Below are 23,158 nucleotides of genomic sequence, written 5' to 3'. Positions count from 1 at the left end.
CTGTTGACGCTTTTCTTTTTTCGTTTGAAAATTTGTTTGAATATTTTCCCCATCAGTAAGACTTCAAACCATAGGGGAGGACACATTTCTTTTTTGTCCTCAATTAAATCATAGAAAATAGTACCAAACAAAAAAGGGGAATACAATGTTGACAGAGAGGAATAGATGGATTCTATTGGAGTGGAAACATAGCCGAGAGGATCATGGCACATATCAATGAGCAGCTCTTTCTCTCTAATGATTAGAGTCTAAACCATCCATATAAAGGGAAGAACAACCGAAGAGTGTTTGCGTCGTCCATTAACCACTTAAACCCTAGGTACACTTCATTCAGAGTAATATAGTAAGAGAGTGGCGACACTAGCGTTGACTCCCATTGTAACAATGGAATGCGGAAGTGCTCATTCTATCTCAAGGGGATAGTTCCAGCCCTAGGAGCAATGTTTGGAACTATAGCCCATAGGCACCCGCTTTGTGACGAGATCAAAGCGTGTCGCTACTCTCCTACTCTACACTCTGACTTCATTTTACCTCAACAAGCACAAATAGCCAAGCTACAAGCCATGACGTGTAGATTAGCCATTTTCACCGATTGTCTATTATGACATGCCCAAAGTTGGGACGCTAGGGTTCATGTGGTTAAAATGTTAAATGGACAGAAATGAAGGCAGGAGATCTAATGGGATCTAATGTGACAGACATCAGTGAGATTTTTTTTCTCCATTTCTATAAAAAGAACATAACGGTGCAGAAATATTCCTCTTTTTCTCCATATTCTTTTTTTTTCTCCAAATCATCAAACAATTGGAAGAGATATTTTTTTTTCTTCTCCAGAATAAAATCAAGACATTTTTCAGAAACGGTTTCTTCATAGATTTTTTTTTCTTTTTCAAGTTCTTTTAAAAATTGTCCTCAGTCGCAGACTTTTCAAGCCCCTGTTCTTAAATTTCAATAGTTTGTTTTGTTTGCGAAAATATAGTAGAACAGTCTTCTTTCCTTGTCTGTCCATTTCAGCAGTAAACAAATACAGTATAAGATCCAAACTGGAGCACATCGCAGTACATGGAGAGCAGTGTGTGTGCGCGCGCGTGTGTGTGTGTGTGTGTGTGTGTGTGTGCGCGAGTTTGCACATGTGCATACAGTATGTGTAGCATGTTATCTCTGTATTGTGTTTAGGTATGCCTGTGTGTATCCGCGCGTGTGCATGTGTGTGTGTGTGGGGGCGTGTCTTCACACTTCGGTCTGGAAGTCTCCCTCGGACGAGTCGGGTGTGTTAGCAGAGGAGGAGTCCCAGGTTTTGCTGTGCATCTCCATGCGGTCCTTCTGCTCTCCAGGCACAATAGACAGCTTGGGAGTCATGGTCTTGTAGCTATCCCAGGAGTGCTGTTCCTCCGGGGTCGACTTGTCCTGTTCGGGGGGGGGGGGGGGGGGAGAGAAAGTACAGGGGATAAGAGCAAATTAACCGCATGGGACATGGGAGATACAGATCAAGAAATCATTGCTGTCGGGCAGAAACCTCACTTTTTATCGTATTATTATTATTATTTTATAGTGAAAATAGGGTTCGAAGATCTGCTATTTTTCCACTACTTTTGTGTGACACTGTATGATGAAGTAGGGCATTCATTTATGGGGAACCAATGTAAAAAGTTGAAATATGGAGATGGTGGATGAGGTTTCTGCCCAGACAGTAACAAAATGAGTCATGAGTCATCATGACACATACTTTCTCTCACCAGCAGCAGTGGATACTGCCTGGAAATTACCCGTTGCCTTTGGCCAGTAACTTTCAAGTTCTGCCCGGGCTTCTAACCCAGGTCCCACGTTTACTGTTGAGCTTTGATGAAGAGCGAATTTGGAAAGGCGACAGATATTTCCATCAGAGTTTCATGCATGATACTTCATGATACTCAACCAATAGTGGTAGTCCTACCCAAACCACAGGATGTAAATGTCTCACTAGAAAGAGCAACGAGAACCACTACAGTTGTGTTAGTTCAGTCAGATAACTCACAAATGTCTTCCTGTTCGGCACAATTATACAACCACCATTAACCATTAAGAGCAGGGAGATAGATATACAATAACAACCCCCCCCCCCCATGGGAATTCCCACCCAATTGGTCAGCTGACTGCCACATCAGCGTATGACATAAAGTATTGCATAACATTGAATACACTGCAGTCACTCAATGTTAATAATATTTGCAGTAGATAACAGTATAGCACAATTGGAAATTTGCACCCTATGGCCAGAAAAATAATGAAGTCTGTGGTCCTAGGGTTGGACTGGATCGCTGAATTCCTACAATTACCATAATGCTTTGGTGCACTTGCCCCTCCTTGTGGAGAGGGGGGAGGCTGCGTGGAGGTGTGACTTGTAGTCCAGGAAGGAATTAAGTGAGACCACACATTTTGACGTCATAACTAAAATATCTAAAAACACATATTGGACACATAAAAACCCCAGCAAAGTGTTTCTTGTGTCCTAAACATCATTAAAATAAGATCTAGTTGCAAAAGGGGTGAAGTGACCTTTTAAGAGCTTGTTGATCTACTATTGGTTTTGCGTCACAGCGGACAGCAAAGTTAAATACATAGAGACATCATATAGAATACAGCTTTGAATGTAGTTTGCTTATCCTTTGTATTTTCTAATCACCCTCACCCCGCTCAGACATCATAATAAACGCATGCCCACCTGTTTATGACAGGTCTTCAACGTTTCCATCACATGAAAAACCTTCAACCACTTCCCCTGAATACAGACGATTCGCTGTACTGCACATAGTTCATGGGAATCACGTATTCTCTTTCTTTTATTATTCATTTCAGTGATACCTGCCCTCACTTCATCTCCCCAACACACCCAATCAGTGGTTCAGAGATTGATTGACCTGTTGTAGGCCTTGGTCTGTGATCGCCGCATGCAGTCTGCGGGTGGGCCCTCAGTGCATGTAAAATGCATGCTGGGGGATTAACTAAAAACGGATTTAGAGGTGGTATTATGCATCAGATAAGGGCAATTATTCAAATCATTATCTTCTCGAGAAGATAATGATTTCACAGATTGTGAAGGAACCTGTTAGCCAGCCACGAGGGGATACTGTAGCTAGTCAGGGTGATGCTATACTGGGTTTATGCTTAGATTTCTTTCTTCTTAGGGAGTTTCTCATGCAAAGTAATGTCCGGACAGATATTGACAAGTAACCTAGAACAGTTTTACGTCTGACCCTGCACAGTCAAAAAGAAAAAACCCTTTCGGGACGAGACGATCGAGAGTTAATTAACATGGGATTTTAATTTGCATGTGTGTGTGTGTGTGTGTGTGTATGTGCGTGCACTATAGCTGCATTTACATTACTCTAGGTAATCCATGGCATTGGATTTATTGGATCTGCAGTCCTCCACTTCATCTCTTCACCTGTCATCACCTCTTTGCTTTTTTCCCCATCTTCTTCGCTTCTTCATATATTTCTCACCCTCCCTCACCTTCACCTGCACCCTGCATTGGCTGAGCTCTCATAAATTACAAGAAAGTCTCTTTGAAATGTTCACACCTCCCTTTCTCTCTCTCTCTTTGACACATGCTGGTACACACGCATACACACACCCTCGTACACACACATACACACACCCTCGTGCACACACATACACACACCCTCATGCACACACTGTTTGAAGCAAGCACCACACCACTCCCTCTAACCCCCACCCCACCCCACACCACCCCACCGTCCGTACATGATGTGCACCACCAGGGGGCAATATGACCCTGATTATCATTCTCCCTGCGTAGCAGGCTGGCTGACAGTTGGTAAAATGAATACAAAAGGCATAATCTGGGAGGCAATTTGCATGCTAAACGCTGGCAAAGGAACATTTTGTAATGCAGGAATGTGGGTAATGCTGCAGTTAAGCCTAACTTTATCCCTAAGAGACTGGGCTAACGCGGTTGCACTGCTATCCTTCGTCTTCCACCACCATTATCCCAACTCTCTCATTCCTTTTCGCCCCCAACCTCATGCCCCCCGCCCCATTTCTGCCATCTTCCTCCCTGCCAGAACCCCTCTCTACTTACACTCGACGAGTACTTTTCACCGCTGGCAGACGAAATGCTCCATCGCTTTTCCCTCTGTGGTGATGGAATGGGAGGGAAGAGACAGGCAGGGGGAACGAACGAACGAGAGAGAGAGAAAAAGAGACGAGAAGAGGAGGGAATCACAGTCACTGACAACTCTGCCCTGAAACAATGGCAATGTTTGCACACCTTCGATGGTGAACAGGCAGCTGTTGCTCTGTGCTCTGCATGTGCTAAGACATTTTCCACCCTTAATATCTCTCTCTCTCTCTCTCTGTCTCTCTCTCTCTCTGTACTGTAGTTACGTACAGTGAAGTCCTGCACACAGAAAATGATCCAGGAGCCCAACAAAATAAGCTTTATAGTGTTGAGTATCATATTGGCTAGTCTGTTCTAAGGACAAAAAAAGAAAAAAGGAAAAAGAAAAAAAACATGCATGGGGAATTTTGAATAATCTATAGTAAACAGTAACAAGATAGCAGCTGAAGTGAAAGCGATAAAAGAGAGATACTGGTAGTACGTGTTGAATAACAAAATAATTGGTTTCTATCCTGAACATATTTTATGTGGATTAAGGAGATGTAGGAGACCGCTGTAAACACTATATGATTATTATCGGAATATATAGAGCTTTAACTTTTGTAATGTCCATTACAGTAGCCTACACCCTCTTTAAGTTATGAACTGCCTAAAACTGTCACCGTACAATATGCAGTAGGCTATGCAACATTGGAGGCTACTCTCAAAATGCAAATGCCTTGAAATGCCTTAAAATATGCTTCAGTTGGATAGAATCCAGAACCCCTGAAAAGGGAATGACACATACATTTCCCTTCATTACCTCAGTCAAACAAATCACAGAACACTTTAAAATAACTTAATTTGGAGGACCTTTAATTCTTGCTTAAGGTGTTTAGTCAGGGGCATATTAAATGACCCTTAAAATAAATACAAAGCAATTTTGCAAATTCATTTGTTTAAGAGGAAAATGGAAATGTGCCTTTCCGTCTGCATGGGCGGAAACTGTTTTATGAATTATTTAAATTTGAATCGCTGGTTGCAGCTAAATGTCATTTCTGTCTTAATTCAAATGCGTTTTTCCTATTTAAGGATCCGCTATAAGCCTACCCTTACATTGCATTAATGGTGGCACTTAAGATTGGGATGTTTGCTTAGTCGTCATTTAAGTGTACATTAGGGGCATGCTGTGTTTTAGAAGCCGGGGGAGAGTGGATTGGTGGTAGCCTGGCTTGGCCAGCCTCATAGCGGGGATTCACTGAAGATTCTGGGAAGAATCTTCAGTGAATCCCCGCTATGAGGCTGGCCAAGCCAGGCTAGATTGGTGGGCCCCCGCTGGCCTAATGGTCCAGGCGCATGCCACATACAGTAGGCTCTGGCCTGACAGCGCGTCACGTGTTTGAGTCCCGTTCATGACGACCTTTGCTGCTGCATGTCTTTCCCTGTCTCTTCCTCCCTCTTTCCTGTCTGTCTTCACTGCAACTATCAATAAAGGAACAAAAGCCAAAAACAAATCCAAATCCAAAGTGGATTGGTGGTTCTGTTCTGTTCTGTGCATGAAAATGCATTTATACAGTGGACTGTCGGGCAGAAATCTTGTATCTGCATCTTCAAGTAGCAAATATAGCCCTTCTACAAGCATTAGAAGGGCATTTACGATGCAACATGTTGTGAGCTTATCTGCTATTCTCTATTTTTTTTAATTGAAAGTTAAAGTGGTGTGTGAACCAATAAAAAAACAATTAACAAGAGTTATTAGTTGTGACTAACTAATAACTACATTGGATTCATTGGAACAGAGCCTTCAATTAGAGAGTTGCGTCAATGAGGGGGCAGAAAAACAGAACCGGTCACGTGGTTCATGTAACTCGAAATAGTGACAAACGGTCATAGACTCCAGTGCATTCTGTAAACGTCCGGTTCAGGCGTTTGTCACTATTGGCCAATAGAAATCTATTTAGAAAAGTCGCCATTGGAGTGAGCGGAGGTGACTCTCTAATAGAATGCTCTGCATTGGAACACAGGTATTTTCTTTCCCCATTTCCTGAAAAGTAACACTTTTGGACAAGGTTTCCACCCGACAGCAACAATATGCATTATTCATTTTGTGTGTTTCAAACGGTTCAAGCTGGCCTATAAACTACTCAATGTTTGATTCTGTCTTTTTCGTTATACTTTCTATCCTTGTCACTTTCTTCTGTATCCATGTTTCTTCCTCTGCTATGTGCTACCCCAGATTTGCTCCCATCTCGTCTTGTCTATCGATCACTTCATCTTTCACAAACCCTCTTGTACTTGGTTATTTTAATCAGTTCCGGCAATAGCTTTTGACTGTCCCCGGTATGCGGTATGCATTTTTTTATCCATCCTATGCAGTCTCCCCAATACTTTAAATTGCAGTGCATTGTGTTATTGGATAAGACATTATAAGACATTACTAAAACTAATCATATACTTAATAAAGAGTGACGAGATAATAGGGATCACAAAGGTCAACTACAACAAACAATCATTAGATTTAAAGCCTGGATATAGTGGATTGGGTGGAATCTTCACTGCCCCTCTCTCCATAGACAATCCCCTTTGGGACTGTTGAGTGGAGATATGCAGGACTCGATCAGGTTAATAGAATGGAAGGCTATCATGGCTATGAAGGGGGGTGGGTGGTGGTTGTGAATAAATGGGTTATTATTATTTTTTTTACCTTTGTTGACTTGGATGCCCATGGGTCTGCTGACTGTTTGGCTATATTCAAACTAGGACATGACGGAAAACATGCATGCAACACCCAATCAGCCGATGGACAGAACAAAACAGAAAACAACAAAAGAAACATAAATCAATAAAAAGGTTGACCAGTAGGCGTAAAATAAATAAATACAAATAAATCCAGAAAACATATGACGGGTGAGAGGCTCACAAGAAAACAAACACAAATGAGTTGATACTTATAACACCAAGCAAGGGCTAGCATGGAACCCAGAGCAGAGTGAGTGGATACCAGAACATGACTATGGTGTGTGAGTTGTCCGTGGGTTTTGGCTCAGCGAGGTGGAACTCAACTTAAACCCCTCAAGGTAAGTCTTTCGATATTTCATTATACCATACCATTCATGTAGGGATACAATCCAGAGTGGCTATTCAGCAGTGGATGATTATTTAAGGGTACAAATGTAGATGGTAATTGGGTATAACAGTCTTTAGCACCACTTACCCCTTACCCGGGAAATAATTTATGTCACAAGTAATAAGGCCTTCAAAGAGTCAAATCCAGCGAATGTCAGGCAAATAAATTCCATTAGTGCAACATATTGCAAACAAACGAGCAATCAGGACACACACTCGGGCTTGCTGCACATGCAGCCAAGCCCTGTGCAGAGCTACAATCTCAAGCTGGTGCTCACATCTTGAAATAGTTCCGGCTAGCGCCCGGCCCTTTTCACCTCCCCTTAATTGGCCCAAGGACACTAAACGAGCTAAATTAGCATTGTGCCTCTTGGTGCGCGAAGCTAGCGTTAGCCTTGTTCCGCCTGGGCTAACAGACTCCTCATTAGGAGCCACTGATGGAGCCAGCCGGGGAGAGAGCCGGCTAGCACGGCGTATAACGCAATGCCACACCGGTCCTCGGTTTTCATGGGCAATTTGTGTGGAAGGAAGAAAACAGTTGATGAGTTTATGCTCAGCACGGAGAAAGGGGCAGGGAAATAATTAAAAACAAGCTAATGAGAGGAATTAATTATTCAATTAATGCTTCAGTCGTGTCACTGAGGACTGAGTTTAGAGGAAGAGATGAGGAAATGAAGGAGACAGACAGAGAAAAATGTCAGGCCGGGAGGACGAATAGAGGAGAGAATGAGGAAGGAAAGGAGAAAAGGAGAGGTGAATGGAGTAGCCTACTTGCTTTTATTGCTGAAATGTGAAAATGGAGCCCCTTAGCTGCCAGGAAATTGACTACTAGACCTCAGGGTTTGCAAGTGCAGTCAAATTGCCCCAGCTAAATCAATAACAAAGGGTCTTTGTCGTTTAAAATTGTACATCTTCAGTTTACACCAGGCATTCTCAAAGCATGCACATTACCTAGCCAAATTCCCATTCAATGGCTTAACAACAGGGCGGTGATTTCAATGACAACCACTAATCTTAGCTCTGAATACACAAGAGCACCCTCAGGCCTCTTTCACATTAATAGTACGTTTTCATTTCAAAATGGCATATTCAAACCAAAACAATCTATATCCACGATTCCACACAAGCGTTTAGCACCGTTTCAGATATAACCTCTGTCCATATGTAGATGCCTGAAAGCACAGATCACACATTGACGTACTGTACAGTACACTGGTGTTTAGTTGCAGAAAGGTCTAGGGAGGAAGAACAGCATTTTTTGGAAAATAATAGTTAAATTATGGTTAGTAAAATTGCTTAAAGGGGAAAACCACCCATTTTCAACATTTTACTATGTCATTAATATACCTTAGAGCTGTTGTGTGGAAATAATAAAAAGGTCCCCCCATTATGTGTTTCCTAGAACTGTAAGTATGAAAAAAATCATTAACATGGTGAAACACATCTTGATGACATCATCAAGATTCTAGGAAACACAGAATGGGGGGGACTTTTTTATTATTTCCACACAACAGCTCTAAGGTATATTAATGACATAGTAAAATGTTGAAAATGAGTGGAATGCCCCTTTAAGTAATTATTTGGCCAAATTTACATTTCTGCCTAATTCTACTCTCCTATCACCTGCTGCTTGATTGTGTCCTCAACCTCAGAATGCTTGTTATATTCAGAAATCCCTTTCTGCCTAATATAAGTCATTTTAAGTCAACAAATTAACTTAATCATGACCAATAAGACCCAATCAAGAAGAATGGGGGTATTCAGTCTCCATTTCCACCCACCCAGATTAATACTTGAACTAAAAAGGGGTCAGCAGTGTTTTCTAATGTCTCATTCAAAGTTATGCATTTTAAAATGAAAACATATTAGTGTGGAACTGTGGAAGTATAACCTTTTTTGTTACCACCGTACTCTGACTTCTCTGGTGCAATATCCTCTTAGATCAATAACATTTATAAAGGTAATGAACATGAACACGTAATCACAAGAACAAGCGTTTCGGCTATCCAGCCTTCATCAGTGCTGACGAAGGCTGGATAACCGAAACTCACTCTTGCCACTCTGTGTGCGAGCCATTACCTTCTTTAGCTGTGGATGTAGCCTCAGTATGGCCTCCATTGTTATGGGGTAGACCCATTACCTTCTTTAGCTGTGGATGTAGCCTCAGTATGGCCTCCATTGTTATGGGGTAGACCCATTACCTTCTTTAGCTGTGGATGTAGCCTCAGTATGGCCTCCATTGTTATGGGGCAGACCCATTACCTTCTTTAACTGTGGATGTAGCCTCAGTATCGCCTCCATTGTTATGGGGCAGACTGATGTAAAAATTAGGGCATGACTGAATATGATGAACAGATAATTATGCACCGGCCCTGGGATTCCATCCTGGAGTTAAACAAATGCTTCAAGCCATGCATTGAATTTCTCTGTCATAATAATACTAATACTACTACTACTACTACTACTACTACTACTACTACTACTACTACTAATAATAATAATACTAAATAACCAACAACACTAAGACTAAAACTAACAATAATAATATACTGTACTTGCTGTCTCTCTGATCAAGTATGGGTAAAATCACAATAAATGACTAATTTGTCTTGCTCTCTGATCCACTTTCATGCATGCTTAATTTAATCAACAATGCAGTAGACAACTTGGCAAAATTGCATTCCATTTGAGAGCTGAAATATGCATTAGTTATGGCAGTAGGCGCGCACGCGCACACACCCGCACGTACGCACGCACGCACGCACGCACGCACACACACACGCACGCACACACAAAGAAGCTCAACTTAGAACATGAAGTGTGTCAAAATACCATTGGGTGCTGCAGTTGTGCATTCACCTTCTGAACCATTGTAGGGAATTGCACTGAGCAAAGTAAAGACATGGTCACCCCAGGGGGACGGAGGCAAAGACAGAGAATCTAAACATCAGCGCAGTGCATACTGCAGCCGGCAGACAGCTTTGTCTTCCTGCCTGAGCAAGCCCACGTTGGCGTCATTTGTACACTGTCTTCCATTATGGGGCAGCAGATTTAATATGGGCCCCATCCATTTGCAGCCATGTGTGCCCTGCCACAGTGAGTCCCATTCAGGCAAGCATAGTCATCACTTCGAGGTGAACTGCCAACCCACGAGGGGAAGCTGAGAGCTCTGGCCACTACAAAGCACCAAGTGGGCAACAGAGAAAGACAGCTGCTGACAGCATAGACGGATGTAGAGGGGCACAAATGACTGAATGGAGGAGAAAAATCGAAGTGCCTGGAAGCGAATCAGTGCGGAAACAAGTGAGAAATAGATAAAGCGATAGAACAAAGAGAGAGAGAGAGAGGGGGAGACATTGAGATAAAAAGAACGATGGAAGTGATTGAGGAGGGCGGAGTCCGAGGTTGGACATGTCGAGGAAAGCCCAACACCAATCTAAGCCCGCCACACTTATCAGACAGAAATTGAACACGATGTGAAAGTCGATTGTGTGTGTGTGTGTGTGTGTGTGTGTGTTGTGTCCATTTTCCGATATCCACTCATCTCCTCCGTGACTGACACAAAGATCCTACCTTTCCAGAGAAGCAACAGTTCAAACTCTTTTCCTGACCCATTATCCTTTGAGGCAGCTGCCCCACCAATGCCCCGAAGAGAGTAACTCCTCTGCACTCGCACAGAGTGCATTGTGTTTAGTCCTTTTAAGTGCCAGCATTTTTAACGAGCTGTTTTATGAACTGAGTATAACGGTTTATGAGGTGATTATAAACCTGTTTGGATGGGTCATTGTTTTTAATAGAGTGATTTAAAACTTGTTTTTTTTTATTGTATGGTTTTAAGGTCATATTTAGTTCAGGCACTGAAATGGACACACTGTCACAGAGCTGAAATGGGCACTAAAAGTAAACCACGACACAAACGCAAACAAAAGCCCAAACTCTCATGGTCGTACCATAGGGCATAGGAGACACCCGGTCCTGTATCAACCCACCACACAATTCCATTAATGAAATGTTAGATATCAGAAGAGAGTCAATTTACTCGTATTTGAGTGGAAGCTGATGAAGTTCCCAAATGAATTTGTATGGGATTTGACTGAGGACAGGGCAGTAGCATAATGGGATATATAGGCGCACAAGGGCAAGTGACATAGACTGTCACTTACACCACCACACCACTAAGGGGTTCATCTACTCATTTGGCTTTGCAAAATTCACAGTACTGATTGATAAACCACATGGGATATGGAAATAGTTTGCCAGTATGCACTGTATGTACGAGTAAAGAAAATAGATCACTTTCTGTGAAAACTACGACGTAATGCATTTAACTATATAAGTTAAATACATGAAACATATTTCATATCATGTCACATTGTAATTTGTACCAACTATAGTGTCAAATAGTCAGGAGTCAGATAAATATTGTGGTATGATAATTCACGCTACTACAGTTACATACAGAGGCAAACTACGAGGTAATCCTGGAGAACATCAATCCTAATGTTATGGCAATTTAAAGGGTCTTTATACATGGGTTTATGCGGGGTGCATACGTTTGTTAGACATACTAACAGTCCGACAGGCATTAGTTAGACAACACCGTCGCTCCCGACATGCGCTGCCGGTTAAAACTAACCCGTGGCAGTGGGAAACTAACCCGTGGCTTCCTGTGAGGTTAGGTTTAGGGTTGGGTTTTGGATAGGGTGTCGGACTCATGACTGTAGGACTGTAGGACCAAACACATGCACCCGGTTTATGCGGCTTAGCATGCTTACTTTGACTTTCTTTGTAAACGAGGGCCACGGTGTGAGTTAGCGACGGCTCTGAGTTTTGTCTTGGAGGAGGGCGAGGTGGGACCTGCGGGGTGCGAACACCAGCTGTGATCATTAGAGGTGGGCGACAGGTTCAAGGTGTTACGGATGTAGGTGTAAATGGAAGTCAGGCACTTTTTGACAGGGGGAGGGGGGACCGGGGGAGCCCTGCAAACATCAGTGGAGGGTTATTGTGTGTGTTCTTTTAGGTAGCTGCTCGAGGTAAATTATCACTTGGTGCTGCGAACATTTTACTTATACGTCATTTTGGCTGCATGACGTTAAGCATATCGATCTTCATCGAAACGCACAGTGGTGCCGAGTGGCTTAAGGAAAGAAGACGGATGTTCGCACCTTGTCTGTCGTACGGCAGGAAGGAGATTTGTAAGGAAGGTTGTTAAAGTTATTACAGGGCATTAATATAATTACTCCGGCAGTAATTACGATCTCCTGAACTGAGCTCATCAGTTTTGACAGAGGCAGGACAACCCGCTGTGAGGTTCACTGTCAAATATGCAGTGTTCATTTAACTCTGAAAGGGTGCAAATGATACTTACATTTGTACCCTTTCAGAGTTATTTCACAGTAAAATTAACTTTGACTGTAGCACACAAACACACAGCTACACAGACATGAAGCCATTGTGGACACAGGGACATACAGTAGGGCACACACTTATGTATGTATGTGACATGCATACCAACACATACTCACGCACGCACGCACACACACACACACACACGCGTGTGCCTCTCATCTCCATAATTGCTCTATAGTCAGCAGTTCAGTGTCTGGGATGACTCTCGAAATTGAGATGTTGACAGCAGACGAGCCGAACTCAAGCTGGGGCCTGTCAAAGGCCTGACACTAATAGCATTATCAGTATAATTATTCACTCGAGTCGACTCACTTTTAGCATAATGGATCCAGGGGAGCGAGCCATTAAGGTGCTGCCCTTTATGAATGTGTCTAGCTTGTCCTACTGTACAGGCGTCCTGTCTCTCAGAATGTGTGCGTGTGTGTGTGTGTGTGTGTGTGTGTGTGTGTGTGTGTGTGTGTGTGTGTGTGTGATCTCCAATTTATTCGTCATACATCCATTAAAGGTGTGTAAAGCAGGTGCCCCCTTGCTGTTCTGAGCACATTTAGCGAGGCACAAACATTGTAAATGTGGTCGGTATCAAATGCTGGGAAAGGCCCACACGTCTCTTTCAACTTGAGAATGTTTTTCTTTCTCTGCCAATGCTCACAACTGCCTCCTGAATAAAAGTAATTCATTTGTATTTGACCTTCAGATTATTTTGCATTAATCTAAAAGCAACCCCTGAGCTCGCTCCGAGGCACATTTGTGTGCTGTGGCACGGCCCGTCGAGGATGGCTGCCTCTAATATATGGCACGTGCCTCGCCGGCGGTCCGCCATTTCTCTCTCCGCTTAGAGAAAACATTTGCTTGGCAGAGATGAATGAATGGGAGTCGGGCAAAGCTCCTGAACATCTTTAACACGACATTTTAGCAAATAAAGAATGAAGCAAAAGGCTAAACGGCCTGGCATAGGGAATGGAAAATGGAATTAGATTTTCTTTCTTTTTTTATTGGTTAAATAAAACAAAGTTTGTTTATTTTTCATTAAAAAAAAGTTATGTATCCATTTGTATTACATTTTTTTGCTTCTAAGTTAAATGTTCTCAAATATCAACTTTAATCAAATCAAAGTTTTTGTAATTGATTAAAAAATGTTGCACCGTTGGTCTAGAACACTGCACGGTCGACTCGCCAGGATCAGCAATGGACCCAAACATCTGCCATCAGTCGGGCTCTAGTCATGGGGGATATTGCTAGCCTGGTTAATAAACCAGACCGAATCAGCCGTTGGCAAAAAAAAGTTGCCTACCAGCGGATTACGGTCTGGCGAGGCTCAGTAGCACGCCTCTTTCCTACAGCAGAGAACAGGTCGGACCAATCGGGACACGGTATGCAATATAGGCGGGCTTTGGTACAGTGACGTTCAATGCTTGAGACTTTTGACTGACAGTAGCTCTGACCAATTGCGTCAAAGAGAAAATGTTCCCCGGGAAATGAAATCCAAGTGGAGCCAGCCCAGACTGATATACCGCGACAGTGTTGTGTGATATTAGTCTGGCTTATTAGCCAGGCTAGGATATTGCCTCTGTAAGGTGGAAACCTTGTATGTCCAAAATGGTTACTTTTGAGGAAATGGAAAAAATAACCTGTGTTCCAATGGATCCAATGTAGTTGTTATTTACTTAGTCACTATAGTCATTATTGAGTCTTGTTAATAACAAGACTCGATTTGTAAAACCCAGATGCACTGAACCACTTTTGCGGTTACTTTATTTCTATTCTTCTTTTTTTTAATGGCAAAAATAGCAGATGAAAAAGGTCACAATGCGTCATGACATGGCATGTTGTGAACTTGTAAATCACCTAATTTGAAATATGGACATACAATGTCTCTGCCCGACAGCAACGATATGAGATATGAGATGTCAGGCTGGCCTGTCCTCTTGTGTTAAGGTGTAAACTAGGTGTGAACCAGTGTGCTGCTGATGCCAGGCGAAAGGCTGACTAACTCTTCACGGCTCCACGCACCACGGGTCCGAAAGATGAGGTGTGCAGGAACACGGCGCGTGCACATTCCAATCTTAATGAAATCAGCTCTCTCAAGGTCAGTGCCGAGCAAACGGGGACTCTTTCGTTGGCTGCTAATGGTGCATTAATGATTTATAGACGCTCCTCTGTCTCAATAATCGTAGGCGGGCGCGCGCGCACACACACACACACACACACACAAAATCAAACACACACCCACACACACACAAAATCAAACAAACAAAACAAATACAAACAGATGCAGACAAAGCATATACAGATGGAAACACATGTTGAGTATGCCACAACTAAAGGTCATTTTGTAGGCGAGGGAGAGACATAAGGTTAGGAGGCCTAAATTAAAGAATGTCTAAATTCAGGCATGATTGATTAGCCATCAAATAAAAGCTCTTGTGGCCAATAAGCTTTTGACAGGTACTTAATACGGCACCAGCCAGATAAGGGCACTGAGTGAATTCTGGGCAATTACAGGATGCATTCAAGAGATCTAAGAAAAGCTGTAATGGAATATGTTCATAAGGATTATATTTATGAGGTATAGTTATTGTGAATTGATCAAACCACAAGTGAAAACACATACATTTGCAAAGCACATGAGTTCCCTAGTTCCTTTGTCAGGGCAAACAATGATTTCACATTTCCTCGCCCGTTAATTTAGCTGAATTATGAATAGAAGGGCATTCAAATATAACCTGTTTTGCAAATGACTTTTGCTCATAATTATGATGAATGTAAAGACCTGCAATGCATTCAGACAGTTATTGTGGTGTGGAGACTAAGCAGTGATTAGCACATACACTGTAACAGTACCATCCTTTTGTTCTGTGCAGGGGTCAGTGCTTTTCATTGGCAATTCTTTAGTGCTGCGGCGGTAAGGGGTACAGGGAGTTGGGGGGGGGGGGGTGAATTGTGTTAACATGGGGTGAGGTGCAGGGGTGCAACGGTTATACAAAAAAATATTGATTTGAATAAAATCATCGATTTTCTAAAATAAAAAAGAATTGCAGATCTCACAACACATCGCGTTGTGTTGTGAGCACCTTGTAGATCAGCTATTGTTTCTATTAAACAAATCACACTCGTGTGAAGTGAGGGGCGCTCTTATATCTGATGAAGAGCCGTGAGGCTCGAAACGTCATGTCCTCCATGGTGTAAGGAATTCCTTAATATTTGAAGCTTTGGAGCTTACTTCAGCGGCCGGACCTTATCTTTTTTCGCTCGTATCATCATACATCCTCACATTTCGGCCAATCACTTTTGGCGTCCTCACTTTGTAAGCCCTCAGCCAATCAAATCATCGCTATGGGGTACACACAGAGACATACAAGCCTGGGCATAGAAGGGGCTAGCGTCCCTCAAAAAGTGGTTAATCGATTTAGCAAATGATCTAAAAAAACGATTTTAATTTTTTTCACGTCGATTTGTTGATATAACGAATATTTTAAAAGAAAAACACCCTTCTAGATAATTTGATTAATTGGAAAAGTAATCGATAGAATAATCACTAATAAAATGATCGATAGTTGCAGCCCTAGGGGGTTTGCGTGGATGCAGGGGGTTCCCAAACTGTGCCTTGGGGCGAGGGTCTTACCTTGAATGTGGACATGGCTGGGTCCCTGCTATACCTGTCTATGGTGTGGAACTTGGAGGAGTGGTTGAGCTCATGGTACAACTCAGAATGTCTTTTGCGAGTGTGCATCACTTTCTGGAAGGGAAAGGAAGGGACAGGACAAAAAATGAACAGAATAGAAAAAAATAAAATAAAAAAAGGTAAAGGTAAAGGGGGGGTTGGGGGGGGGGCAATAGGGGCAGCAGGGGGTGTGGAATGGGGGACGAGGCCAAGGGAACTGCAGCGATGCCAGCCATGAAGGGAGGTTAGATGGGAAGGGCGACAGCGCGATCGATAGCTGGTGTGGGCTCACAAATTATCCACTTCCTCAGCCTTTGGGAATTTGGCAACTTTGAGTCCTGTGGCGTGGAGTCAATTGTGCGAGAATTTGGTGAAACCCACAAACAGGGTTTGCCCAGCAAGCCAGAAAAAAAATAAAAATAAACAAAACTGTGTTGCATTAGTACAAGCAAGCACACATTCAATTAAAGTGCCTCACGCATGTTCTGAGCGTCATTGTGGGAGGCAGCTTACCCCACTCTTTGGAGTAGAAGTCTCTGACAGCAAACTGCATTTGTCAATGGCTGCTGTCTCTCGGCACTAATGGCCAGTGCTTTAGCTCCTCGCCAGCGGCTAATCGTCAAAGCAGCTCACTAGGTTGAAAGCGACATGAGGGCCAGATGCCAGCTCTCAAAGACTCACCGGCAGGACTGGCGCTCGCTTAGTACTGGCTCCAATTACTTCAGAGTGGGCACTCTCATCTCTTTGGTTTGCCTTTTACACACTGTATTATTTCGTTATTTATTTTGTCTGCCTTATTCTTCTTGGAGTTTTATTATCTGTTTTATTCTTACCATTTTTATTTTATTTTGTGTTGTGTTCTTTCACCTTTTTTCCTCTCGATAAAGATGCATGTGTGAAGTGAAAACTTTGTTCCTTAAAATTCATGCAGCAGCACTACTACCAACTATAGATTTGATCAAAGAAAAGGATTCAATTGGAAGATAAGCCGTCATCAGTTAGTAGCTCAAAACCAACCAACCCCCCCCCCCCCCCCCCCACACACACACACACACACACACACACACACACACACACACACACACACACACACACACACACACACACACACACACACACACACACACACACACACACACACACACACACACACACACACACACACACACACACAAAGTGGAAAATGAATAGCTGAAACCCAATAGTCGTCAATGCAAGCAATGCAAAGGGCAGTGTTTGGTCATATATGATGTGTAAAAAGCAGTATCGCTCAAGACTGGACATTCATAGGGTATCCAGGTCATTCTATGGAGAACAGGCCCAACATAAACACACACGTACAACCTACAGCATGTTGCTCCAGCACATTCACAGTATGACCAGCCAACCAATAAAAATAGCCACAACATTGTCAACTCATAGTCAAGTTACTATCATTTATTCAGACTGAGCAATCTACTTACGTGTTTCTTCAACTAGCACCCGAGGGACACCCCTACTGGTCAACTAGCACCCCAGGGACCCCCCACTGTTCAACTAGCACCCCAGGGACCCCCCACTGGTCAACTAGCACCCCAGGGACCCCCTACTGGTCAACTAGCACCCCAGGGACCCCCTACTGGTCAACTAGCACCCCAGGGACCCCCCACTGTTCAACTAGCACTCCAGGGACCCCCCACTGGTCAACTAGCACCCGAGGGACCCCCTACTGGTCAACTAGCACCCCAGGGACCCCCCACTGTTCAACTAGCACTCCAGGGACCCCCCGCTGGTCAACTAGCACCCCAGGGACCCCCCACTGTTCAACTAGCACTCCAGGGACCCCCCGCTGGTCAAATAGCACCCCAGGGACCCCCTACTCGTCAACTAGCACCCCAGGGACCCCCACTGTTCAACTAGCACTCCAGGGACCCCCTACTGGTCAACTAGCACCCCAGGGACCCCCTACTCGTCAACTAGCACCCCAGGGACCCCCCAATGTTCAACTAGCACTCCAGGGACCCCCCACTGGTCAACTAGCACCCCAGGGACCCCCTACTGGTCAACTAGCACCCCAGGGACCCCCCACTGTTCAACTAGCACTCCAGGGACCCCCCGCTGGTCAACTAGCACCCCAGGGACCCCCCACTGTTCAACTAGCACTCCAGGGACCCCCCGCTGGTCAAATAGCACCCCAGGGACCCCCTACTCGTCAACTAGCACCCCAGGGACCCCCACTGTTCAACTAGCACCCCAGGGACACCCCACTGGTCAACTAGCACCCCAGGGACCCCCCACTGGTCAACTAGCACTCCAGGGACCCCCTACTGGTCAACTAGCACCCCAGGGACCCCCTACTGGTCAACTAGCACCCCAGGGACCCCCCACTGTTCAACTAGCACTCCAGGGACCCCCCACTAGTCAACTAGCACTCCAGGGACCCCCCACTCTTCAATTAGCACCCAGGGTGAATCTAATCCATTGTATTAGGATTAGACTTTTGTTTTAACCAGTTAGTTCAAACGATTTACAACCTGGAGTCCCTATTTTGGGCATGTCACTAGAGGCGAAAAGCATTTTGCCTATAAGACAATAATAAGAAATTGTCAAGAAAATGCCAATATAACAAAAAAGGCCGATATACGACATTGTTTGATGAAGTATAAAATAAGTGGTTAAATAGGGTGAAATAGGAATCTGTCCAGTGCAGGGTTTTAAAGGTATCCTGTTGAAGAAACAGCATATAGCCTACTACTGCCAAGTGTGTAGGAACGCAACAAGACAAGTGTTCTAAATGCAGGTATAGACAGGCGCGAGGGTGAGGGTTTGAGCGATGCCACTACACACTACATCCTCCTCTACGTGTTACTCGGTCCTGGGCGGAAGCAGACGCAAGCGAAGGACAGGCTGATGAGAGCATGAGGCGTGGGATCTTACCTCAAAGTCCAGTTCAGAGTACCGTACTCTTTTCCTCTGGATGAGGAGGGGGGGCAGGGGGAGAGAACACAGCATCAATGACCACGCATCAACCACTATCTCTCACACACACACACACACACACACACACACACACACACACACACACACACACACACACACACACACACACACACACACACACACACACACACACACACACACACACACACACACACACACACACACACACACACACACACACACACACACACACACACACACACTCATCGTGCGCATGTTTCTTGTTCTCTTTGTGCCAAAAGACAAGAGGCTGGGGGGGTGGGTGGGATGATTGAGACATTCTTGCAAATGCCAAAAGGAAAACTTCAGTCTGTTTTTAATGTAATGAGATTGCTGAAGTGGAATAAGCCAAAATTAGAGTAATACTTTCCCGGCTCACGTACACTGTGCTCTGAAATGTACACATAATTTCCTGTGAAGTTTTCGAGACATTCCATTAAATTCACTGAGGAGCATTTGGAATGTAGGGCTTTCTTTCAAACTTCTGTGGCAGTATCCGTGGATATAATATACTATAGTGGCCATTCTAACACCTAGATATACTATAGTGGCCATTCTAACACCTAGCGACATAACTGGAGGTTACGCAGTAACCGTGGATATACTATAGTGGCCATTCTAACACCTAGCCACATAACCATTTACTATAGTGGCCATTCTAACACCTAGCCACATAACTGGAGGTTACGCAGTAACCGTGGATATACTACTATAGTGGCCATTCTAACACCTAGCCACATTGGCTAGGTGTTAACCATTTTAACCCGAGGAAAGCCTTGGCAGTTCTTGTTTTATTTTTTAATGCTTTCTATTTTGTAAAATATTGGACATTGTATCATTGTATTTGATTTCACTGTGGCATCCTGTTTTTTACTGCTACTGGTTCATCTAACACTTCCTTCCTGTATTTCACTTGGGCAATGTTTTTGATTGTTTGAGTGTCTTTTAGAGTTTCATTAATCTTCTCGTTTTCCCGTTTGATTTTGACTTACAGCATTTTGGTCGACCACGGTCATTTTAAAAGTGCTTTATAAATAACATTTTAGTTTGAGGTTCTTCTAATTGCAAATGTAGATACAATTTTACATTTCGCCAGTGGTTCTTACTGCTGCAATGTCAAGTATCCAAAACGGTATACTCTCTTATACTAAAATAGGACATAACAATAAAGAAGCCGCCATCTTCAATGAAAATATTGTGAGACTGCTGCTCTCTTCAGAGTTTGTTAAACGCTTTGTACAGTACATAGTCCAAACACATGTATCTGTTGATGCGATGTGACAGCAGTTCAGGTTTTAAAAGCTAAAAATGAATGTTTTATTTTACTTCAGGTGTTGATGTGAAGCTGTCTTAGTTAATTTATTGTCTTGTCTAACTCTGCCTAAAACCTGCAAGTCATTACATTCTTCTTACCACAGTGAAGCCTTACCTGAGAAAGGAAAAAATCCTATGTGGTACACACATGAAATATTCATGCATAGTAATGTATTACATGTGGAGGGCGCTCACGACACTTGTCACGACCGCAGTCACATACACATTTTATAAGGTAAAAATGTAGTAACATTAAGTTTACTGGTCTAAAGCAATGGCCTACAACAAATCTTCAAATATCTCCAAGACCACAATGTATGCAATGTGAGCTTGTAGATTGGCTATTCTTCATCTTCACTATTTTCTTTTTCGTTTTAAAGTAATTTCGCAATAAGGGGCCGGAGCCTGAGGCTATGGCTGTTTGGGGCCCTTCTACGTTCTTGGCATGGAAAGTGTAGGGACCTCTTCTCTATTCAAGGTATGAAACAATGTGAAACGTTGTGAAATACTTATTGAAATTATCTGTCTTTACGGTTCCTTCCTTCCCTTCATTATGCCTGGTTATTATCCCATTATTAATAGCAGAACAACTCTCCCTGCTTTGACAGCACTTCCAAATCAAGCATAATGTTGCTGTCGGCAGAAACATTAAAAAAAAATATATAAATTAATGCTGTATTTGATACTGAACACAGATAAACACGTTTTTGGACATACAAGTCTCATACACCTAAAAGCGACGATATCTTTCTCAGAGGTATGATTATTTTGTCAAGCTGCAAGCACATGGAAATCAAGCACATTTAGAGCTAAATTGCAGGGCTTGGTTAAGTATACACAACAGGGTTCCACCGGGGACGCTTTTGATATTCACGGTGTACTTGTAGATTTTATGATCCAGACATTTTAATGACTTGTCCTCAATGTCCTCAGCCCTAAATGAAACATCTGCACTTTTCTGTGTGGAAGTGTCATTCTCATTTCCTTAATTTTAATCAACTTTGTGAGTCAGCAAGAGGCCATTTGGGGGGGGGGGAAATCCACATGCAGGCAGCATCTGTGTGTGTGTGTCTGTGTGCATGCTCTGTGAATGTCCCAGTGCAATGTGCAACATTGTGCATGGTTGTGTGTATGCAAGGCGTGTATGTTAGAGGGAGTATGTGTAATTAAGGTGGGTTAAAAACATTTGCCAGGGGGTATTTCCTCTGATCTTGTACATATCAGTCCATCTGTTGTGCCACCTTATAGAGCTTGGGGGTGATGCGCGAGCGAAAGCGCCCATTACACACACACACACACACGCGCATGCGCACGCACACACACACACACACGCACACACAGCCTCATGCATGTGCACACTCAAGAGTAATCTGACCTGCAGATACGTATCACTGTGAAAATAACTATCATTTCCCAAATCATTGTCTCAGTGAAACACAACCACTAAGTACCACTTAGCTGAGAATAACATCGCTGGCGCGTCCCATCGCCATTGTTTCCATTATGTCACATTATTTTGTTCTGAGGCAAACAACGGCATGCTTTTGCCGCAGCAGTGTTTAAACCTGCTTGAAGGCTGATGTTTATTGTCTGTGTGTTTGTGTGGGCAGTGCCAACAGACTCTACAGTTCGTCTCACAGCCATTCCAGCTAGTTTACTCCTATTGTTCCCGTTCTATCCCTTCTCCCCTTCCCTGCGTCAACTGCCCTCCATCAACTCTCCCTTCCATTACCTCTCTTCATTTTGCTGATGTATACAGTTGGGTGCCACCGATATTGTCCCTTATCATTTGACCCATTTAGGCCTGACCTCAAAATTAAAAAAAAATCCTTCTAAATCCTCCAGTTTTCTGAAATACATATTTTCACGATTTTTCAAAAATAGCAGACCTACAAGCTCGTAGCGCGCCACTCGGTGGCGCGCTATGAGCTTGTAGATCTGCTATTTTTCAATAGCTAAATTATAACATAATGTTTAAAACACCAAAAGGGGTTCCCGCCCAAAATGGGTTAACTGTCCTTTTGCGCAGATCACGCAAACCTCAGCAAAAAGAAAAGGACAATATCGATGGCCTCCAACTGTAGTTTACTCCTATTGTTCCCGTTCTCCCCTTCCCTGCGTCAACTGCCCTCCATCAACTCTCTTCATTTTGCTGATGTATAACTATGCAGAGGAATTAAAACACAATGCAAACCAGACATTAATGTCAGATTAACTTCAGCACTATGCCCTTCCAAACCATCATTAGCATGCAATGTATGGCTATGTCGTGTTTGCAAGGTAAGCACATGCACAGCATTGGCTAATTTGTTTGTTTTTTGTTTTTCTAACATAATGCTACTCGGATTTGGAGGGCAAGGCCCGCAACTGCCATGTTTGATTAGACTTGGTTTCGGAGAAATTAGCAAGCTTGACTAATAGCTTCTATTATCATTTAACACATCTAGCATCCAAGGTCACTGTAATTATTTTATATTACAAATCAATATTGTAAAATACATTTGAATAAAATTAGACTAAAATTGTTTTTCTTCTCAACCGATACCAGACAGTATTTCTATGTAACAACT

General features: G+C 43.2%; 1 protein-coding gene across 1 annotated transcript in view; it reads right to left on the bottom strand.

Moving 5' to 3' along the window:
- Positions 1-31: 31 nt before the first annotated feature.
- The window catches only part of adgrb2 (adhesion G protein-coupled receptor B2), a 538,535-nt gene continuing 515,408 nt past the window's right edge, over positions 32-23,158 (bottom strand). Inside the window, exons 32-34 of the mRNA XM_079522669.1 lie at positions 16,257-16,370; positions 4,082-4,135; positions 32-1,407 (exon numbers count right to left, since the gene is read on the bottom strand). Of these exons, the coding sequence (XP_079378795.1) occupies positions 1,231-1,407; positions 4,082-4,135; positions 16,257-16,370 (345 nt within the window). The 3' untranslated portion in view covers positions 32-1,230. The remainder of the gene's footprint in view (positions 1,408-4,081; positions 4,136-16,256; positions 16,371-23,158) is intronic.

This window comes from Electrona antarctica, assembly GCF_951216825.1.
Source record: "Electrona antarctica genome assembly, chromosome: 15".
In the NCBI taxonomy this organism is placed as follows: domain Eukaryota; kingdom Metazoa; phylum Chordata; class Actinopteri; order Myctophiformes; family Myctophidae; genus Electrona; species Electrona antarctica.
This window is presented reverse-complemented; position numbering and strand designations above follow the sequence as displayed.